Here is a 15,838-nt window from a genome sequence, read left to right on the forward strand (position 1 = left end):
TAATAGGCAGTGCTCCTTTGAAATATCCAAAGCAAATGAATTCACACAGAGTCTAATCATTAACAATCCTGGCCTACATGCACTTTAACCTGCTCTAACCCACAGACTCTCACGTTCAAACAGCGAAGAGAGAGATCGACGGACATCGAGAAGAAAGAGAGAGTGATAAATAGAGAAAAGGTGAGGAATTAGCAGGTAAGTGTAGGTTGTGAGGACAGATTGTGTCGGTGAGATCAGTGTTCTTCGAGATTAAGGAGAGTAGATAGTTGGACACTGACTGGAAAATGGAAAAGGGGAGGAGCCAAAGATTGAATCAAGAGCATGTGTGGGGGATATAAAAGCAAATGTAGTGCATGCTGGTTTGATGTTCTATCTAGACTTTACAGAATTACAGTTGTTATTGAGTAGATGTGAATAATAATAAGCTCTCTTTAACTACTTTAGCAGATTAGCAGACCAACAAATAAGAAAAATGATTACATGGTTCATCTGCTGAATCCCTTATCTCACTTTGTAGATATGGCTGATAGAGCTTTAAAGGTTGGAATTGTGGGATATGGACATTTAGGTGAGTTCTCCAACGAAAACTTCTGTTTTCAACTTTCGCTACTTTGATTAAGTTTGCACTGAAAATCTAATATTGCATTATAGCATTGACAAAATAAGAACTTTCCATACTGGTAGTCATTACTGTTATAAAATAGTAGTGAAAAATAATACTATTTTTTATTTTTCTCAAGGAATGAGCGTAGAAGAACCACACATGGTTGCCTAGATCATGTAAAACCTGGAAGTATCAGGGAATTTTAAAAATGTGTTTTCAAGGCCTCAGAAAGTCATAAATGATAAAAAGTCATAAAAATGTCTAAAGTATATAGTGACTATGCTGTTCTACATATGATCTGCATATTAATATTTCAGCTGATAGATATTGCTCATGTGTTTGTTTTAAGCCGTAGTGATGTCCCATATGTGAATGTGTGAGTCTATTGAGCCTGTTCTTTTCTTTTAAACTGATTCACAGATCTGTCTCAACTTGGAAATTCATTGGTCAAGAAGAGTAGAAGAGCTGCAATCACTCTTATGTTCAGGATCAGTTCGTGATCTGTCAGACCATGAAGCTTATATTTAATCTTTTCTCCTTATTCAGGCCAGTTTCTTGTAGAGAAGATCCAAAAGGAAGGGCCTGAGGCGGGGCTGCAGTTAGCATTTGTTTGGAACCGAAATGCAGACAAACTTAGAGATTCACTGCCCAAAGAGCTGATTCTACATGACCTCTCAGATTTCACACACAGGTAAATTTGTATATATATTTCTTTTATAGTTTGTATATATAAAGTTTGTATGCACATGTTGAATATTTGTTTAAATGGAAGAGAGACGGCAAAACAGAGCCCATTACTGTGGCACTTACAGGTGTTTTATGTGTGTTTGGTGTTTCAGAGACACTGATGTAATAGTGGAGGTGTGCCATCCAAAGATAGTTAAAGAGTTTGGGCTCAGATTTCTGTCACATGCTCACTTCCTGGTAACCTAATTGTTTACCTTTATATTATCACGTGAAATCCTGTCTTGTCTGCCTTAGTATTTACATTTATTTCTTGATGAGAATTAGCTGTATTGCCCAAGTAATTGTTAAAACGGTCTCTAATCATGTTTTTCCCTTCCTCAGGTGGGCAGCCCTTCTGCCCTCTCTGATCCCCAGCTTGAGCAAGATCTTTGCACTGCTGCAAAACAACATGGGAAAACACTTTATGTGCCCAGTGGTGCATTATGGGGTGGCCAAGATATTCAAAAAATGAATGACAGTGGAACTTTACGGGTAAGACTATTTTCTTATAATTATTTTTAAATAATTAAGGAATTAAAGCAGTTCAAAATTCTAAAAAATCTTAACTGTCCATAAAAAAATATTTATCTCCAAGGGGTGGTCTGCCTAAATAAAAATACTAAATATTATCCAAAACTAAAGTTCACCATAAGTTCCATTGTCCCTGCCACATGAAAATATATGAAAATACATTTCAAATGTCTCTCTTGTAGGCTCTCTCCATCCGAATGTCTAAACATCCTTCTTGCTTTCGGCTGACTGGTGGTCTGCTCTCTGATTGGACGGAAGGAGAGGGTAGGCGGGTCTTGTATCACGGCTCAGTAGCAGAGCTCTGCCCCATCGCCCCAAATAATGTGAACACTATGGCAGCTGCGGCCATAGCCGCATCAAAGTTGGGCTTCAATGGGGTTACTGGAGAAATCGTCTCAGACACTGCGTGAGTCACAAACTGGACCTCAAAAATCTGATTTTAACACTCATAACCTTTTCTTTACACAAAAAACTCCATAAAGCTGCCTCCATACATAGATCAGGCCACTTTTAAAGTTGGCATGAAATTAAAACATATTGATCTTACTGTAAATGACTCAATGCAATTTTTTTTTTTTTTATTCAAGCTTGTATTTCTTAATCAAAATATGAACCTTCTGGTGAAATGCCAGACTTCTCCAATCATTTAGTCAGCTTAAACGCTGCTCCCTTCTTACAATCGACTGCCTTCATCTGATCAACAACCATTTGATAGTCCCCACCCTATAATTTTTATTTTTTAATAACCTGTTCCACTCAGATGTATGTCACAATACAGAAGAAAAGATATGTTGCAACTTCAGTTTCATTGTGGAAACTAGATCAAAAACAGATTTTTAAGCTTTCCAATATGAATTGGAGAGGCGCTTGCCACAATTTTTGGGTGGTGCTTGGGCGTTGCTATGTCCTGTAATATCTAAAGGATTCAGAATGACTTTTATCATGCTGCTAGGTGGCTCAAGTAAAGAAAATGTAATACTAGAGCTATAGGATTTGAAATGCGAGCATTACTGGAATCTCTCTTTCCCCTTCTCTCCAGATTATCAGACTACCATATTGTGGAGGTTGAGATAACTGGTCCAGATGGGTTCACAGTGAAAACAGTGAGACAAAACCCCGCCAAACTTGGAGCTGTAACAGGAAATGCCACATACAATTCCTTCTGGAGCAGCTTACTGGGTATGTATAAGAAAGACAGATGGAGTAAACCAAAACCCCCAGTATGCACTGAACATCCTTAGCCAAATCTGGATTTACACAGAGAATGCAGGCATAAAAAAAGACATCTTTTGGAATGGTCCTCTTTGCTTTCTCTTCTGCTAAAATAAAAACAAAAACAAAATAAAATTCCAAAATGGTACATGAATATGCCGTTACATATCTCTCTGTCTTATTATATAGCTGAATTTCTGTTTGTCTTTTTTCAGTCTGCAAGGGTCATGGAGGGAGGGTATATCTGTGTTGATAACAGTGGATTGCTGCAGAAAGTGTACAAATTAACCAAAGAAAAACACATGATGTAGCACATGATGAATTAATAAAACAAGTGTCATGTTAATAATGTTGTAGACTTTAATTTCGGTTTTACAGCTGTGACAGACATGACAAACTCTAACAGTGCTGGTGTATATTTGTATTACAGTACCAATGATGTTCCAGTGTATTTGTCTGGCTGGTTAACTTCAGCTACATCAATTGCTTGTCATTTAACTTAAACCGTTTAAAAAAACAATAACCCTAGAAAAGTGCTGGATAGTCACTATGTTTGTGACAGTACATAATACTGTGAAGGGAAATCTGGCAGTGAGTGAAACGTTGTAAGAATGTTTTCAGAACACAGTACATTCTGTCATTTATGCAATCTAAAGTCTTTTAAAAGTTGTATAAATTTCTTGCTTTCGTGAAACACAAAGTTTAGCTCTTTGAAATGTACACAGTGAAAGTGACTGTAGAACCATGATTTAAAGTAAATAGCTTAAATTTGGGTCTGTTCTTCATATATAGATACTGCATGACTTTAGAAGACTTAAGTTCATTGCACACCGAGTCCGAAATTTTTTCATGTGTTTTCCGTATTCCTCATCCTTTCCTATTGAAAAAGGACTATTTGTATGATATTCGTATTAGAATTTTTTTTGGCCCTGAACACCCTCTGTTTTGATTTTGTATATAGAAATATAACATGAGCATTCTTCAAAACCTCTTCTTTTGTGTTCCATGGAAGAACAAAATCATACAGCTCTTTTAAAGTGTGTATAAATGATTTTTTCTTAAACTATTCCTGTAAAGAGTTTCTAATAAAGGGCTCCTTAAAAATAAATGTTCGTAACGTTTATTTTTATCATTTCACATTTATTTGTATTGTCTTTTAACAGTGGCCATTTGAACTGGCACACAGCTAGATGACAATTTGGTAGGAATCCATATGAATTTTCATATGAATAACTCTAGTTACTATTTAATCCTTTGCTCTCTGTTGTTGTTTTTAACTATGCTTCATATGAAAGACACCAGAGAAATCTTTCGACAAAGTCTTAGAATCACATACTATGGCTCACCAAATACTTAAATATCTTATTTATTTCTCTTCAGAAAACCAACATGCAGACATACTGTTTGCAGGCTTTACGTTCACTTTTAGGGGAGTGTTTATGTGTGTGTGTGTGTGTGTGTGTGTGTGTGTGTCACAGTGTATATAAGTGCCTCACAGTATAAGCTACAGAGTGTGTAGGTATGTATGGAGGGGTGTGTTTAGTTTTTCTCAGGAAGACCAACTATTTGATTCTTGTTCCGGTTCGGCATGTTGAAAGGTTGGCGGATGTTGACCCGGTCTTTCTCCGCCTCCAGATCTTCATCATATAGTTCCTCTTCATCCTCAGCTTCACTGTGATGAGGAGATGAGTGAAGCGAGTGGGCGGGAGACGGGGGCACTGAGGCGGGCCGCGGGTAACGGAAGCCTGTGGCCTGAATTATGTAAATGAAAGAATAAAATGTCAACAAAAATGTACATATAATTTTTAGACAGCTGTCCAGAGGTGTCAGAGGTTAACATATTAAAATTAGCATGGAAATAAGACTTTATTCATTTAAATGTGATTAGATATCCCATTTATAAAATCTCATATCCAGGGTTTTCAAAGGAAAAATACATTGAGGTGGTGAACTAAAACAAAAAAATATCTTGACTTATAGCTATTTTAGCTTATGGTAATGCTTGTGTTGTCTTATTTTAAATTATTTTAAGTCATGTTGAATCTAGAGGGCCCTGGACCTCCGATTGAGAATCACTGCTCTAGATAATTAAACCTCACACTTTTATTAAAATAAAATGAACAAACAATTTCAATTTCCCCCTTCATCATTTTAACTTACCGAAGTGGGTTCTTGAGGCTCATAGATGAATGTGTCCGGGAAAGCTTTTGCTAAAGCCATATGGCGGGCAGATATGTAATACTAAGAAACAGAAACATGCTATATTAGTTCATGAACAATAACCTGTTAGTTTTGTTGTTTTGATACAGAAAGTTAACTGGACACAACTTGGGTCCTTGGTGGTCAGAAAAGCAATTCACTCTGTGTCTATGTCTGTGTCTGCGTCTGGTATCTGACCCTGCCCAAATATCTCCAATCTAGCAGGTCACTGAGGCGCTCTGTTCGGTTCCTCTGAATGATCCTCTGCCTGCGGCTCTGCTGACAGAACTGAAACAGGAAAGACGTCAGCTGATTGCAGGACTCATCCACCCCACGGTACCGCCGATCCAAAATATAGATACCTGAAAAGGAGGGAGTTAAGTAAAATGTGCATTACACTTAATGAAACTACATAAAGCTGATTCAAACAAAAATGAGAGAATCTTGTAGCTGCTGTTCATCATTTTCAATGTATATGTACAACTCTCACCATAAGCTGACGGGTCAGCAATGTGCTCCTCCATGAAACAGCCAAACCCAGACAGGTTAGTGGAGATCGATGGGATACCCATCACTGTACACTCAGCTGAGAGAAAGATATGTGAATTGTGTTGAGTGGACGTTAATACAGAGTTCACAAACTACCATTCAAAAGTTTGGGGTCAGTAAGACTGTTTCATGTTTTTGAAAGAAGTCTCTTTATGCTTACCAAGGCTGCATTTATTTATATTAAAAATAAAGTTAAACTAGTAATACTGTGAAATAATATGTTTTTAAAATATGAAATGATCATTCAGAAATGATTCTAACATGCTGATTTGGTGCTCAAGAAATATCTCAATGTAAAAACTATTTTTAAAAAAGTGACGCATTTACTCTCACATTGATAAATATAATGCATGAATTCTGAAAAAAAAAAAATTCTTGTACTATAACAAGATATATAATTTCTTGTTTATATACTTAAAAAAAAAAAAAAAAGTGTTACTATGTTACTGGCCAAACTTTTAAATGGTATATATCCACCGTGGAGCATGTATGTACATGCTTGTTATAGCACTTGCATATCATTGCTCTTTTGTTGACTTTGATTGCTTCCAAGTCGCTTTGGATATTTAGCGTCTGCTAAATGACTAAATGTAAATGTAAATATAAATATATATATATGCACATGGTAAACTGGTAGTGTGTGTGGTTTTACCAGGTGTGTATCCCCAGGGCTCATAGTAGGATGGAAATACTCCAAGATGGCAGCCTCTCACAAACTCCTCATAGTCCATTGGCAGGAGAGGAGAAGTGGAGGAGAGAAACTCTGGATGGAAGATCACCTAGCAGAAGAATATGAGGCATTAAAAGTGTATTAAGTATTTTATTACATAAATTACCTTTGAATACATCCATTATAGTATAGCGTTTGTGTGTGTGTGTGTGTGTGTGTGTGTGTGTGTATACCTTGACTCGGTCCTGAGCAGTATTAAAGAGGCCAATACGGCGGATGCAGTTGAGGATGGAGTCACTGCTGTCCTCCAGCATGTTGTGAGTGCAGACGGGGGGCAGGCACTGGCGCTGGGTGGCGAAGATGGCACGTTTCATCATGGTGAAGTCCTCTTTATCTAACATCTTAGACACATCAGGCAGCTGCCCTCTAACAACAAGAAAGAGAGCAATGTCACACCTCAGAAGAGATGACATAATACAGTCGAAACACAAAAACCAACTCACACTAAAAGTGATTCGTAGAGTTTCTTCCCAAAGCGCTCCTTCACAGACTGAGCAGTGTCCCTGACAATACAACAAAGACGCAATGTCACAACAAAATTTATTCACCGTTTCAACTAGGGCTGGGGCGATATATCGAATGCGCATCTCGTCAGTAAAGCCGGTTCCTTGATTAGCGGTAAATCTCCATCACCTGTTTTCAACTGGAGCGGCATTTAATACACAGAGCCGTAGTTCACTTACAAGCTAGGCAACATCGTGTTCATTATCGAAGGCGATTCATCTGCGATAATGCATGCGATATTGTGTAGCTTGTCAGTGAACTACGGCTCTGTGTATTAAATGCCGCTCCATTTGAAAACAGGTGATGGAGATTTACCACTAATCAAGGAACCGGCTTTAACGAGATCTTATATCGCCCAGCCCTAGTTTCAACAGTCCCCGAGTCCAAGTAAAAATTTTGGAAAAAAAAAAAAAAAAAAAAAAAATAATAATAATTGTATATGGGTTTTTGAACAACATTAGTGCGAGTAAATAAAACATTGATTTTAATCATTTTAACTACTCTTTTCAATCAGGTGACATTATGACTACTATTTATTAAATATATAAATAAATATGAATGAATGAATGAATAAACAAACAAACAAATTAATTCCTTTCTACATCATCACACATCCAGTATTGTTATTGTTAGTAAAACTAAATATATTCCTTCCTACATCACACATCCATCATTCACTGCAGAATGGCAAAAGAAAGCAGGTAGTTGTGTTAGGATGCTCTAGACCAGTGTTGTTATTGTTAAGTAAAACTAAAACCAAAATCATCAAAAATGGTTTTCATTCATTACATTTTTTTTAAATGCTGAAAATATTTATTAGATGAGATGCTTAAACTTAAAAACCCGGTAACTAGCTGAAAATAAGTACTAAAATTATTCAAAACTGAATTTTCAATAAATAATGTGTGACCTTGGACCACAAAACCGGTCATAAGCTTTTCATTGATGTATGGTTTGTTAGGATCTGACCATATTTGGCCGAGATACAACTACTTGAATATCTGTAATCTGAGGGTGCAAAATAAATTCTAAATATTGAGAAAATCGCCTTTAAAATTGTCAAATGAAGTCCTTAGCAATGCATATTACTAATCAAAAATTTAGTTTTGATATATTTATGGTAGGAAATTTACAAAATATCTTCATGGAACATGATCTCTACTTAATATCCTAATGATTTTTGGCATAAAAGAAAAATCGATCATTTTGACCCATACAATGTATTGTTGGCTATTGCTACAAATATACCCCAGCGACTTAAGACTTAAGTTTTGTGCTCCAGGGTCACATATTTAAAAAACAAATTAATAAATTACAAAAGCACATAACAAAATTACTAAAACTTAAACTGATATTAAAATAAATAATAAAAGCTAATTCAAAATGTTATTAAAAACTATAACAGTATATAAATCATTCTGAAATAAATCGGCTTTCAACACAACTTGATTGAACTTGGTTGTTTATATTAAGCGACTAGGTTAAGCTAAACGTGTCATTCAGGTTAGCAGTCCTCACAGTGCAGTTGTCATGGTTACCAGAGCTGTTTCCGTACGGCTTGGCCCTTCAGGGTCTCCACGTTGAAGTTGTTGGTACGAGCAGGCATGATGAAGAATGCTATTACGGTCACATCGCTGTGATTCACCTGGACATACAAGAATTTTGTTTCAAATCTTTTCCAACAAAGATTCTTTATTGTAACATTTTGTGTGAAAAATGGAAATCCTAAAACACAAATACTTACCCTCAGCAGGTAATTAAGTCTGGCCAATGCTTCAAGAAAGATATCAGCTCCTTTATTTGAAAATTCATAGCGTCCAGCAATGAAGAGAAACACTGTCTTGTCAAGGTTAAAATCTAAATGCCTGCACACAAAACAACAAGAGAAAACATGCATGAGAGAGAGTTTTGCATATATATGGACACATGAATATGATTACGTGTCTTATGAGCTCGGACCCGTAGAAATGGCCTCTGACAAACTCCTGGATGCGCGCTTTACTCTGAGCGTGGAGGTTCTGGAACTCGTGCATAGCTGAGAACTTCTTCACATTCAGGCCGTTTGGAGTCACAATATCTGACAGAGAAAGATGAACGTGGCTATCTTTAGCAAATAGACCAAATAGGGTCAAAAAGCAGCAGCTTCCTGGCAAAAGTCCAGTTCTTAACTAAATCAGGAAGCATCCACAGTAGTGAAATGAAGCCAGAATCCTTTCTTTTCTAATACCAGATCAATCTGCACATTTTAAATTCTGTCATCTAACTGATTCATGACTGCATTTTGTTGCCATTAGGATGTAGAGAAAACAGTACAAGCAGGAACTTAAGTCACCTGGTTTCCGCCTTAGTAAGTGCTCGGCCTCAATGGCGGTGATCTGAGAGACGGTGGTGAAGACGTGTGCACAGCGGGCAGCTGCGCGCTCCAGACAGTACCGGTGATAGATCTGCCTGTCACCTGCCTCTTTATCCACATTAAACTACACATGGAGAAATAACCACAGACACTTCAGGAAGCTTTCTTTAAATGAACTCCATGAACTCAATCTGTTTATCCATTTAGAGCATCATCTTGGTGTCAAACCAAAATGTGCTTAAAAAACAGGAACGTCTTCTAAAGAAATCTGATTCTATCTGGCGAGGAGGTGTGGGTTAAACAGTATAAACAGTAATGAGGACGTATCATATATCCACAAAAACACATTCTCTCACACAAACCTCAGCGAGCTTATTGTAGAAGTCAACGTTCCCAGCACACAGGTATCGGCCGAGCAGTGTAGCGTGTGTGGTGAAGATGGTTGCTACAGGTAACTGACGCTGCCTGCATAAGACGAGCCCCAAACCTGCCAGCCACTCATGAAAATGTGCTACGATGTGAGGTGGTTCGTCACACTGAGCTGCATACTGAAACATATTCAAATTATAATTACTGAGAATTAACAATAGTGATGTATCTTTTACAAAAAAATTGTATTCACTGGATAATCAAAAAATAGGAAATAGGCATAAGCACATGTTATTTAATTTCTATTAAATAACTGTAACTTTTTTTTTTTCCCCATTGAGTTTTGTTGGGAAAATAACATGCACATTTACGCTCACAAAATTAATATTAATACAGATATTACAAAAAGACAGAATGACACACAACTCCCATGTTGCTATAGTTAACTAAAATTAAAACTCTTAAAAAGTTGTAAATTAAAATAAAAAGCGGAGATAAAACCCAATATAAATTTTAGATGAAAAACGTTAACTGAAATAAATAACTTTGTTGAACTAAAACTCAATTAAAAATAAATTAAAGCTTAACAGAAACATAAAAAGAACAAATAAAACAAAAACAAAAAAATGACATTAAATAAAACAAACTAAAAATCAAAACTGAAAATACAAAAATAAAAGCGATTTCACAATATTAATAAATTCTACAACAGTATATAAATAATACTAAAACAAAACTGCACACCTCTCCCAGTAGCCATGCAGTGAGGAAGCCAAAGAGAACAGCATCGTTAGCCTCTCTGTCGAACCAGGGCACACCAATACTGCAATTCTCCCAGAGTTCACTCTTCCAGCGGTCCAGAGACCAGGCCGTGAAGCCCACGTCTAGCAGAATCACATATGGAGAGCCTTCAATCAGCCATCGACCAAAATATACCTAGAGAAGAAGGGAGAGGAAGGAAGGAAATTAGTAACTTTGTCACGTCGTTAGAGATTTACAATGATACCATTCAACAGAAATAGCATTCTGAAAATGGAGATTGCACATTTTTCAATGATCACAATTCAAACTACTGGGAAGGCAACTCCTGGTTTGTTAGTCTGAAGACATCACGGTGTATACACAACAGATGAAGCCACTTGGACAAGCTAGCAAACAATTTTAGTTAATACTTTCTAAGAGAAACCTGGATGTGTGGCTTTGATTTATACAAACTCATTTCTGTTCATGTTGATGGCAAAGTGACTCTGCAATAACTCAGGCACCAATTTACACAGCGTCTCTCAGGGGGAAATTTCCTCAAAGAACTGAAATAGACCTCAGTCTGGCAATTGGACACTGATATAGCCTTTAACCTTTAACGCGCACACACACACGCACACACACACTAGAGAGATGTCACACAAGCACTCTCCAGAATGAAGGTTTAGGGTTTCACTGTGGATAAGAGCAGATTAAAATGGGCAGCGTGGTGTGTGTGTGAGCACATTAGTGTGGATAAACGAGAGGTGAACAAACCTAAATCTAGAAAATGCCTTTCTTTTTCAATATTTATCGAAGTGTGTGAATGTGTATACCTTGCACCCACTGCTGTTCATTTTATCGATGGTTCTCCTGAGTGCCGCATTGCAGGGTTCGATCAGCTCCACTTGTGTCCTGACATTGGACTCCATATACGGGCCCACCAGAAAGTAGTTCTCGCCCCATTCCTCGCAGGTCAGACGCGCCTTGGTCTGGATCACCGTGTAAATGCCACCAACTACCACAAAACGAGAGTGGTTAGTTAACCTTTAACAGATGTTTAGGCCCAGGAAAGAGAAAGCCACCCAGCCCTTTGAACTCGACCTCCTTGACCTTTATCTAATCTAGCCGTCGATAATATATAATATTCACAGAGTGCAGCAAATACCAACACCAGAGTCACATGACTCTTGCGCCCCTGAGTATGTGGATACAGTATCTGTGAACTCTTGGCAGTTGAGTCCTGTGGCATATAGGTTTTTGTGTTGTGACAACAACAACAGTATCTGGTTTCTCCTTTCCAAAATTGTAGATGATTGTAGACTGTGTTCAACCTAATAACTCTCATAAAGTCCTTCAAAATAGTTAGGATTAAAAATACATTGGTGTTTTTAAATCACATTTTATTGTTGGTTAATACTTACATTATATCAAAAACCTCTTGTCTCAAATATTTACAGAGTATATTGACACTTTCTGTTGAAAATTTAATAGGCTTTGTAAAATGCAATTTGAATTGTTTACTAGTCTGGCTTTGGTTACTGAAGCTTAAACCTATAACCTTTCATGAAACAGAAGATAAACTGCAAACTATATTATATTATATTATATTATAATCAAAACTAAAAATTATTATTATTATTATTATAAAATATAAACACTAAAAGCTAAATATTATAACCCTTAAACTATTTATCTCCCACTTGGTGCGCAATTCTAACAGAGTGTAAAAAACAATTAACAGTTTAAAAAATTTTTATTAGGTCAGGAGAATAAACTGTAAATATACTTTCAATACATTCTTACAGTATTCTCCCTATAGTCCTATTTGTTTTCTGTGCACAAAGAGTAAATGGTATCAGGTCCAAGCTCAAAACAAACATTAAATTATGCCCCAAATAAACTATGATATGACACTAAATTTACACTACTGCTCAATTTTTTTTTTAATTAATATGAAATTAATACTTTTATTCATCAAAAGAACATTAAATTGATCAAAAGTGACAGTAAAGACCGTTATAACATTAGAAAAAATTTATATTGCAAATAAACTCTGAACTTTATATTCAAAGAATTCTTGTTGATTTTTATTTTTTATTTGGGGGTAGTTTCCACAAAAATATTAAGCAGTATAACAGTTTTTAATATTGACAATAATAACGAATATTTCTTGAGCGGCAAATCATCATATTAGAATGATTTCTGAAGAATCATGTGACACTGAAGACTGGAGTAATGATGCTGAAAATACAGCTTTGCATCACAGAAATAAATTACATTTTAAAATATATTAAAATAAAAATCAGTTATTTTAAACTGTTATGATATTTCCCAACATTACTATATTTAATTAAATGAATGCATTCTCGAAGAGACCTCTTTGAAAAACATTTTAAAAATCTCACCAACCCCAAACTTGAATGTTAGTGTAGATCTTTGAAGGTATGAGCGTAAATGTCTATGACGACACATTAGCAATGAAACATCATATCCAAGAAAAGAAACATGCCTTTATTACACACCTTTGTTAGCGACCTCCCATGCGATCTCGAACAGGACTGCATCCTCCCGATCGAACTCTTCGTCCCATTCCTCCAGGCCGGACAGGGAGGTGACCGACAAACTGCGCGCCAGTGGCATGCTGGGTAATAAAATATAACAATAATATCAATCAATCTATCCATGTTTTTATATTAATAGTCTCATTTGTATTGAACTCCTGACATTTTAAGTAATATGTAGGCCTAGCTTGCATCTAGTGTTGTCAAAAGACCCGGTACTTCGGTACCAAGTCGGTACTAAAAAAATGAAAACGTCACGGTACCAGGTTTTTTTAAGTACCGGTGGTACCGAGTACCCGGTCAACCCGGTTCTTGACGCGTACAGCCCTATCATTTCTGCGATGCAGAAAACGCGGACGGAATCTCGGAATCCAGTTATAAAAACGGAGTTTACAGTTTAGCACGAAATGTCACGGAATTTGTCAAAGTTTGGATGAATTAAAAGTAGGTAATTACACTTAAATCAAATCGCGACACGGACTAGTATCTGTAAATATTAAGCCGCAAAAGTCGATTCAAATATGAATCCCGCATGTTCTGCGAGTCTCTGTGTGTGTGTGTGTGTGTGTGTGTGTGTGTGTGTGTGTGTGTGTGTGAATGAATGAATGAATGAATGGCAGAGACGCGCGTTTTAAAAAAAAAAAAAAATGTAATACACACACCGAAGCGCGCGTGACGCACGCGGTGATTTCAGCATCTGCCGTCTCAGTGAGGACATAAATACATAAACAACATCTACAGAACTGCTCTAAGAGTCACTTCACGAGCATTTTACCATTTCATTTGAGTAAAACCAGCGTCATATCATATAGCTACACACAGAAATTTAAAGGTATTCACGGCAATCCGTCAAAATAAAAGTTTATCTTAAAAGACATTGTGCCAGAAGTTTATTACTATTTAGTATAATGTATGAGATACTATTACTACTGTTGAAAATAAAATTAATAAATATTTATTTTTAAAGAAATAACACAATATTTCTTCCATATTTTAATTTTAATAGTAAATCCCCTTTATTTACCAAAAAAATTAAATGCGTATAAATTTAATTAATTAAAAGACAAATCAAATTTGGGTGAAAATTGTTTACTATTTTTCATACTTTTATTACTTGCGGAAAAACTTGAAACACAATTTAAATAAGTATAAAGAATGGCATTGATTTTTGTACATTTTATTTTTGTTTGACTTTATTATTAAAAATGGTGTGTTTTTTATTTAATTAGCATGTGGTACCGAAATTGGTACCAAGAACCGTGGATTTTCACTGGTATCGGTACCGAATACTGAAATTTTGGTACCGTGACAACACTACTTGCATCCATCATACAATGGATTGTACAACCTTATATGATGTACCACTGCCAAAAGCCATCGACATCAGTATATGACCTTCAAGCAAGCACCTCACAAACACACACACACACACACACACACACACACACACACACACTTCCCCATTCTCTGCTGACACAATATTTTATCAACAGCAATTCATCAAAGTGACTCATCTTCCAACATTGCTCACTGGCACTTCCTTTTCTCGGATTTACACACAAACACATAAGAAAAAGCTTATTTAGTATGACGAGCAAGTGCATGTTCAAATCATATAAGTTGAGATGTCTACAAATACATTGTGCCTTCACCTCAAGTCTAGGCATGACCTTTTATACAGCATGTAATCATTCAGAACATCACTTACACACCCTTCACTTACAACATACCTTGAGCAACATTAGGCCCGTTTAACGAGAAGGTGTGTTTATGTGTATCCCCTATGTAGTATTCCTCAGTGTTAGTGAGTTGTCATTCATAACTGAGACGCAGTATATAATAGTCTCTCTCTCCCTCTCTCTCACTCAGACGCAGAAGAGCGTAAGTGCGCGCTGACCACACAGGAACAGTCAAACGCAGAACGTCACAGTCACCATAACAACAGAACAAGTAAAGCGTTTCCTGGACATAAATATGAAAGTGCATAAAATACACGGGTGCACACGATCAAAAAAAGTCGCAAGCTTTTCCTCTGCACGCTCGAGGAAGGAAGGACTGGCCAGTCGAGCGCAGGCTGTAAAAGTGGGTTTGACCCGGGTAAACGACGAGCACCGCGCGTGACAGGAATCACGGGCTTTGCAGATGGACGGTTATGCTCCTCTACGGGTTTTAATAGTCACGGACTTGTAAATTCAGACTGACAACACACAAAAGCAGTAAGTTATGCACTCACCCTGCGGTAGTGTCTTTTCCTCGCTCAGCGGCGCAAGCCTCACATCTGCTGGAATCAATCACCAGGAGGATGATTTGACAGTGGGCGGGGCCTTCTGCGCAAATTAGCCTTGTATTATAGGACTGTTTGGCTGTCAGTCAGGGTGACAGCCCGCACGCGACAGGGTACGTCATGAAGTGTGGGCGTGTCTTATCTGACGCCGACTCCTCCTCCTTGATCTCTCTGTAAATGAAGGAGCAGCGTCTCCTCCTCACCGCGCACTCCCCCTAGATATAGGCGTTTACCTGTATGAAGAATTTGATTGGCCAAACAGAATGTTGGGAAAGAATTTTCATCCCGGCTATTTTCCTCTTGCAACTCGCAGGGGAAAGTAAGCCGCTGGCTTTTGCGTTTTGTGCGCATTTTCCAATAGCTGCACCCCTCAGAAACCAACTAATTCTTTGATCAATATAACTAAAGACTATGCATGTACAGTACATATATTACAGATTTTTTTTAGTTCTGATGTCTCGATAAATGTTTA

At 37.1% G+C, this 15,838-nt stretch overlaps 2 protein-coding genes across 6 annotated transcripts; one reads left to right on the forward strand and one right to left on the reverse strand.

The window, feature by feature from the left end:
- The first annotated feature begins 43 nt into the window (after positions 1 to 43).
- On the forward strand, positions 44 to 3,428 carry aspdh (aspartate dehydrogenase domain containing). 3 transcript variants are annotated; one of them, XM_058769283.1, is made up of 8 exons: positions 44 to 180; positions 518 to 568; positions 1,151 to 1,295; positions 1,444 to 1,528; positions 1,673 to 1,822; positions 2,044 to 2,267; positions 2,901 to 3,040; positions 3,289 to 3,428. In XM_058769283.1, the coding sequence occupies exons 2-8, from the start codon at positions 520 to 522 to the stop codon at positions 3,324 to 3,326; spliced, it is 831 nt and encodes a 276-aa protein (XP_058625266.1). In that variant the 5' UTR covers positions 44 to 180; positions 518 to 519; the 3' UTR covers positions 3,327 to 3,428. The 3 variants fall into 3 exon arrangements, with proteins under 3 accessions (XP_058625266.1, XP_058625267.1, XP_058625265.1); XM_058769284.1 differs by having other exon boundaries at positions 99 to 195; XM_058769282.1 differs by lacking the exon at positions 44 to 180 and having other exon boundaries at positions 234 to 568.
- Positions 3,411 to 15,454, reverse strand: gys1 (glycogen synthase 1 (muscle)). Of its 3 annotated transcripts, none has more exons than XM_058769280.1 (16): positions 15,316 to 15,453; positions 13,044 to 13,162; positions 11,355 to 11,536; positions 10,522 to 10,713; positions 9,771 to 9,956; positions 9,388 to 9,532; positions 9,015 to 9,132; positions 8,800 to 8,920; positions 8,594 to 8,700; positions 6,995 to 7,054; positions 6,725 to 6,917; positions 6,474 to 6,600; positions 5,763 to 5,858; positions 5,471 to 5,634; positions 5,234 to 5,314; positions 3,411 to 4,825 (listed from the first exon to the last, which is right to left on the reverse strand). In XM_058769280.1, exons 2-16 carry the CDS (start codon positions 13,159 to 13,161, stop codon positions 4,613 to 4,615), a joined length of 2,103 nt encoding a protein of 700 aa, XP_058625263.1. In that variant the 5' UTR covers position 13,162; positions 15,316 to 15,453; the 3' UTR covers positions 3,411 to 4,612. The 3 variants fall into 3 exon arrangements, 2 of the variants coding, with proteins under 2 accessions (XP_058625263.1, XP_058625264.1); XM_058769281.1 differs by lacking the exon at positions 15,316 to 15,453 and adding an exon at positions 14,813 to 15,038; XR_009269946.1 differs by having other exon boundaries at positions 4,769 to 4,825; positions 5,434 to 5,634; positions 15,316 to 15,454.
- Positions 15,455 to 15,838: the final 384 nt, after the last annotated feature.

The sequence above is a fragment of the Onychostoma macrolepis genome, chromosome 03 (assembly GCF_012432095.1).
Source record: "Onychostoma macrolepis isolate SWU-2019 chromosome 03, ASM1243209v1, whole genome shotgun sequence".
NCBI classification, from domain to species: domain Eukaryota; kingdom Metazoa; phylum Chordata; class Actinopteri; order Cypriniformes; family Cyprinidae; genus Onychostoma; species Onychostoma macrolepis.

What these genes read in the sequence shown, in the direction of transcription:
- aspdh (XM_058769282.1), top strand. Translation starts at nt 481, where the DNA reads ATGGTTCATCTGCTGAATCCCTTATCTCACTTTGTAGATATGGCTGAT. An exon ending in TGTGGGATATGGACATTTAG is followed by an intron (nt 569 to 1,150) that starts GTGAGTTCTCCA and finishes CTCCTTATTCAG; the next exon opens with GCCAGTTTCTTGTAGAGAAG. An exon ending in TGTCACATGCTCACTTCCTG is followed by an intron (nt 1,529 to 1,672) that starts GTAACCTAATTG and finishes TCCCTTCCTCAG; the next exon opens with GTGGGCAGCCCTTCTGCCCT.
- gys1 (XM_058769280.1), bottom strand. Translation starts at nt 13,161, where the DNA reads ATGCCACTGGCGCGCAGTTTGTCGGTCACCTCCCTGTCCGGCCTGGAG. An exon ending in GCCCTGGGGATACACACCTG is followed by an intron (nt 5,859 to 6,473) that starts GTAAAACCACAC and finishes TCTTTCTCTCAG; the next exon opens with CTGAGTGTACAGTGATGGGT. An exon ending in TGCTGACCCGTCAGCTTATG is followed by an intron (nt 5,635 to 5,762) that starts GTGAGAGTTGTA and finishes CCTCCTTTTCAG; the next exon opens with GTATCTATATTTTGGATCGG.